General features: G+C 65.1%; 1 protein-coding gene across 1 annotated transcript; it reads right to left on the reverse strand.

Annotated features, from left to right (window-relative positions):
- Positions 1 to 2,723: 2,723 nt before the first annotated feature.
- Positions 2,724 to 4,689, reverse strand: ASCL2 (achaete-scute family bHLH transcription factor 2). The gene is made up of 2 exons (XM_060160923.1): positions 3,742 to 4,689; positions 2,724 to 3,128 (listed from the first exon to the last, which is right to left on the reverse strand). The coding sequence occupies exon 1, from the start codon at positions 4,332 to 4,334 to the stop codon at positions 3,759 to 3,761; it is 576 nt and encodes a 191-aa protein (XP_060016906.1). The 5' UTR covers positions 4,335 to 4,689; the 3' UTR covers positions 2,724 to 3,128; positions 3,742 to 3,758.
- Between the last annotated feature and the right edge of the window lie 1,175 nt (positions 4,690 to 5,864).

Raw genomic sequence — 5,864 nt, forward strand, 5'->3', positions numbered from 1 at the left:
GGGCAAGGCTGGACCACAGGCTCCCAGGAGATCCCTGCTGACCCCACTGCAGAGCCGATGGCTGGCTGACCACCTGGCCAGGTGGGGATCCGTGCAGATGTGCTGACCTAGAACATGGAACTGCTAAGGTGTCCTCCCCCGGACAGCCCCAGGCAGCCCCACCCTCCTGGAAGGGGACCACTGCAAGGATTTAGGAATGAAGCCATCCCAGGTTGCAATCCCAAGCCCCATCACCTTCAAGCTCTGTGACCTCAGGCACCTAATCTTTCAGAGCTGCCCTTTCCAATTATGTAAAATGGCGCAGTGAATGGTACCCAGTAACTGACAGCTGGTGGCGGAGCGGGGGCAATTTCTAACTAGAGTGAGCAGGCAGGCCGGTGTGCCCGGGTGACACACCTGTCATCCCGCCTGATCAAACACAGCCCTTTCTTCTCTCAAAACTGAACCCGCTCAGACCCTGTGATCCAGTCACCATATGTGCGTCCTCATGCGATGCAGTGTGAGGGACACGGCACCGCCTCTGAAGTGCAGGAACCAAAAACCAAACCGGAATCTGATCACGCATCTGCTTCCAACCCACCCGCTTCCAATTACAGAAAATACAGGGACAGACACTCAATAATATGAACAACTAGGGTGGTGCTGTCAGCAACACCCGTAACGCGGATGACCTCGTCTCCTCAGTAAGGGGACTGGGGGAGGGACGCTCACAAGTCTTCAATTCCGGTGCGGATCTGCACCAGATTCTCATTCTGTAAAACAACTGTGAAAAACGGAGGCAATCAGAGGGCTGGGCCACCGCTGGGTGTTCACCGAAATGAAAGGGCTGTTGTTCATTCTGGGTGGGACCGTGGTATTGGGTTTCCCCTTGGAGGCTCACATGGTGAATCTGCAGGTGAAACCACGTGATGCCTGGGATCTGCGTCAGAACCACGTGGGGGTGGGAGCGGTGGGGTGGATGGCTGGGAGAGGCCTGGTGTTAACAGTTTTTGGTGCTGGTGATGGGGGCTTCTCAGAGGCTTCTCCAGGGTCCGGCACGTCCATCGTCGACAGGACCACACGTCTGATTCGACAGCGCCACTGTGGGTTAGAGCCTGTACGCCCTGCTAGAACGCAGGCCCCATGAGGGCACTGGTGCATCCTCAGTGCCTGGTACAGAGAAGATGTCCGATAAGAGTTCTGGAACTTCTGCATGTGCTTGGAATTTTCCATAATAAAAAACAAGAACACAAAAACGGCACCTCTTATCCTTCGCAGAGCTTCATCGCCGGCCCCAGCTCCCCTCCGCCCGCCCCTCCCACACCCAGGCGTGGTCCCACCCTGCCCACCTGGTGCCACTCTGTGTCCTGGGGGCTGCAGGCCTTTGCCTGGGGTCAAGGTAAGGAGTCCCAGGAGAGCCCAGAGCCAGTGGTTCAGTGAGGTCACTGACTGTGGTGTGGATCCCCGGGAGAAGGCTGAGGGGTGGTGCTTGCTGGGTGGCCATGTCACATGCCTCCTTCTGTCCCTTGCATGAGGCTGGGTCGCTCGGCCCTGCAGCCCCCAGGCACAGCTGCTCTGCTGACCCCCACCGAGTCTGAGCCTCATCGGACCCACCAGCCCTGTCGCCATGGTTACCCAGGAGCCATCTGCTCTGCCAGCACCCGGCGCCCCACCTCCCAGGGTTCCAACGGCTTTGACCCAACCACTCCCTGCCGGAGGAAGGGGCGCTTTCAGCATCCTAAAGCAGCACAGGGGATCCCTGTCAGCCTCACACCCATCCTTGCAATAAAAGAGAGCTCTGGGCACAGCGAGGCTTCAAAGCTGCCGAGGCCCTGGTCAAAGGTAGAGCTGAGTAATCCCCTGCGGGCCCTCTGGGCTCAGGAGCCTGGGGGCCCTCCTCGTTGCCCTCAAGGGAGGCCCTCACAGCCCCCGCCCACAGACGGGCAGGCAGAGAGGCCTAGGCCTCTGCAGCCTGCAGGGCACAAGTGGCCTGGAAGCCACGGGCGCAGCAGCTGAGGGCCGAGTACGGGATGCTGGACGCTGCCGGACACCTCTCCTTAAGTCCTCCCGCAACTGTAGGTCACCCCCATTTGCAGGTTGAGCAACTTGCCTGGGGTCACCCAGCTGGTGGTAGGCAGCGGAGATCTGAACCCAGCAGCCTGGACCCCGAGACAGAGGGTGGCCTGGGTCAGACCCCCTCAGGCCCAGCCCTACACTGGGCACTTGCCCTAGATCCCCGAGCCAGTCAGCAGCGTGCGGACCTCAGCTTCCGAGCTGTGAAGTAGCCCTGCCTGGACCACCCGCCAGCCTGCTGCCACCTGCCAGGAGCTCCCAGCTCCACACGGCACCTGTGAATTGCTTTGGCACGGTGGCGACCAGGTTGGACTCCCAGACCTCACTTCTCTCCGCCCGCCCACCCTACAGAGGAGGGAGCGGAGTCCAAGGAGGTGCGACCACAGAGGTGGGGCCTGCTGGGTACAGGGTCTAAGCCGCCAACCTCCCACCCATACCGGGCCCTCACCTGGGAAATGGGGGGCCTCGGGATATGGAGTGGGCACCCCCAACACCACGGATACACAGCACCGATTTATTTATAAGATCCACCCTCCCTAAAACAGGTTTTCTGACACAGGTCTCTCCCCAACTGGCAGCGCTGCAAGGGGACACCCGCCAGGGACCCTGCCCCTCAAGGGCTGCAGCATGTTCAGATCTTGGCCAGGTTCAAAAATTCCAGGAAGAGGGAGTGGGCGGGAGTAGACAATCTTTATTGGGTTCCAAATCTAAGGATTCTTTGCACAAAAAGAAGTGTTCATACTGTCAGTGTCCCTGGGCAGTTCAAGTTCATGCGTAAAAAATAGACATCTGTGTCGGCATAAAATCCTCTCCCCTTCAAACCTCCAAGTCTTGGTGCCGCAGACCCGTTCCAGTGGAAGGCCTCCGGGGACAGGGTGGCTGGGGTCCGAGGAAGCTGCCGCCCGGTTGATGTCAGGCTGGGCCGCTTCTACACTAGCCCTTGGTCAGGCTGGACGGCCGGGGAGGGTCGGCGGGATCCCCGGCTCGGTGGTGGCTTGGCCCGCGAGAACGGCGGGGACGGAAACGTGATCCATTCCAACGCGCTGGCTCCCAAGTGGTGAGCCCGCTCGCGGCCGCTAGGAGGGAAGAGGGAATAGGCACGCGCGTTAGTGCGGGGTCCGGCCCGGGAGACCCCGCCCAGCCCGGCCCTGCCCCGCCCCCACCTCCCACAAGCGGAGCCGGCAGTTTCGTTTGTTCAGTGGATTTTGGAGCTCGGGTCCGTGGGTGCCTCGGTTTCGGAGTACGGCCCAGCCAGGGCGCGGGGCGGGGCGAGCGCTCGGATCCGCAGTGAGTCAGGGATCCGCACCCCGCCGACTCATTTCTGCCACCCGGCCCGGCGCGCAATTTGCAATGCAAAGTCACTCCGCCTCCAAGCGCCCGAATCTGCCCCGGATCCGCAAGCCCTTGGGGCCTCACCCGCCCGAGGGCCGCCCCCCTCCGTCTCCCCACTCCCACTTCGGCGGCGGAGCAGCGAGGGGAAGTTTTGCAATCCCGGACAAACAAACGCTGGTCTTGCACAGGCTTGAAAAAGTTTGGGGGAAATGAAGAGTGAGCGAAATCCAGGCCATCGCCCGGGCCTGAGGCTGGGCTCCGCGGGCTCTCGGGGGCGCGAGCTGCGAGGCCGTTTGCTCCACCACGCCCGGCAGCCCTGCCTCTGACCCTCCCTCTTCCCCGCCTCTCGGCGCTTACCTTGCTGGGACGAGAGCTCAGTAGCCCCCTAACCAGCTGGAGAAATCGAGAAGCTCGCGCTCCGCGGGGCTCAGCGCGCCCTCACAGGTGCTGTCGTCCGACGAGTAGGCGGAGCGCGGGGACCCGGGCTCCGAGCTGTGCTCGCGGCCCGGGGACGACAAGGCGCAGGAGGGCGAGGCGGCGGCGGCCCCGGGTGGCCCGTGGGGCAGTGGATGGCGCGCGGCTGGCGCCAGCAGCCCCCTGGCCAGCGCGGCGCGCACGGCATCGTGCTCGGCCAGCAGGCGCTGCAGCGCGCGAATGTACTCCACCGCCGAGCGCAGCGTCTCCACCTTGCTCAGCTTCTTGCTGGCGCCGCCCTGAGGCACGTGCTGCCGCAGCGCCTGAAATCCTAAGTTCACCAGCTTCACTCGGTTGCGCTCCCGCTCGTTGCGCCGCGCCACGGCCGCCGCTCCACTCCCGGTCTCCACCGCGCCTGGCCGCCGCCGCCGGCTGCAGCGCAGCAGCTCTGGAGACTCCGGTCGCCGCCGAGCGGCGCAGCAGCCCGAGACACCAGGCGCAGGGGGCGCGGGCCGGGGCAGCGCGCCGCTGTCCATCGCGCCCGCATCCACTCGCCCCGCGCCTCCCCCGAGTCCCTGCGCGCCGCAGGAAGGTGTGGGGCGAGGAACCGAGGGCGGAGGAACGACGGTCAAGCCTCAGCGACGATCTGGCACCGTGCTGCCAAACGACTACCCAGGGTACGTGGTGCCAGGTCGTCTGGGGTCCGGAGACAACGAGGTGCAGGAGGCCGAGAGGTGGCGGGCAGTGCGCACCGGGGAGCGTGGGGCGCTCGTGACTTGCGCGTGCTGTCGGACGCTCCCCAGGTCTTCCCCGCGCGGCGCAGGCGTCTCGTTTTTAAATGTATAGATAACCCTCCTCCGCGCCGCCGCCGCCTCCTTTCTCACGCCCTCCTTCCCTTGCCTCGCCCTCCCGCCACGCTTCGTCCAACCCCTGGCGCACACAGCCTGCAAAGACCAAGCCGTGAGCGCGACCACACCCCGCCCCCCGGGCACAGTCCGCAGGTCCCCAGTGGGTCCCGGCTCCCAGCAGGTGTCCAGTGCGCCCCCCAAGATGCAGTACGCGGGTGCCGTGTGCGCACCAACCCCCAAGCTGCTGTCCGCAGGTCCCTGGTGCGACCCCTGCCACGCTCGCCTTTGGGGGTAGGGCAGGTCTAAGGCCACAGAGCACCCATCCCTGGGTCGCGTGAGACCCCGGGGAGCAGCACGCGCCGACCAACCTGCACCCGCGCTCCGCCCCCTGCGGCCGAGGGGCGGGGGCCGGGGTTTCAGCCAGTGGCGGGCCGCCCGTTCGGCCAATCGCGGCGGGCACCACCCCACGCCCGGCCCCTGGGAGGAAGCCTGTCTGCCCGGCGCGTGGCTCCCGGGAGCGTCTCTAACAAAGCTCGGCGCCTGCGCGGCCCCGCCCGGCCCCTCCCGGCGACCAGGGTGGGCGCGCACTCCCACGCGCGCCTGTTCCTGGCCGGGCGCACACCTGTTTATGACTCCACCGGGCCTTCGAGAGGGGAACGCAGCCCTCCGGGCGGGGCGGGGCTTGAGAGGTGGTGAAGACCTGGCGCGCTTGGGTAGGGCGTTCAGGTTCCTGGGGCGCTTTTCCCCAGCATCCCCTCCACGCCCACTCTCTGCGGGTGGTTGCCGTGCGCCCCGGGCCTTGGGGAGCCTTGAAGCGGAGCGCCTGGAGGTTGGCACAGACCACTCCAGACTTGCGTGGCTGTCGGCCTGCCTCTCCCCTCCGCCCTCCCCGGCGCCCCCCGCAGCTTCCTGCGCTTTCCACGTTCCCCCCAAATCTTCCTCCCTTCCTGGTCCAGTTCCCTCCGGCCGCTCACCCGTCGGCGTGTACCCGCCGTCGTGGCCCCTCTTCCTCACTGCCATGCCTCCAGCACCATCCACCAACCCCCCCGTACTGAGATTGGCCTGTGGGGGAAGGTGGTGGGGCCGCGGCCTTTCCAGCGTCTCCCAGCGGCGGTGAGGCGTCAAGAGACTTCCTCCCTGACCGATGGGGGTACATTTTGGGGTATGAGGGGGCAGGGACTTTGGAAGTGTGCAGAATGCGCCGTTACTGGGAGAGTG

The sequence above is a fragment of the Lagenorhynchus albirostris genome, chromosome 9 (assembly GCF_949774975.1).
Source record: "Lagenorhynchus albirostris chromosome 9, mLagAlb1.1, whole genome shotgun sequence".
NCBI classification, from domain to species: Eukaryota; Metazoa; Chordata; class Mammalia; order Artiodactyla; family Delphinidae; genus Lagenorhynchus; species Lagenorhynchus albirostris.

Coding starts and splice junctions, on each gene's coding strand:
- ASCL2 (XM_060160923.1), bottom strand. CDS start 4,334: ATGGACAGCGGCGCGCTGCCCCGGCCCGCGCCCCCTGCGCCTGGTGTC.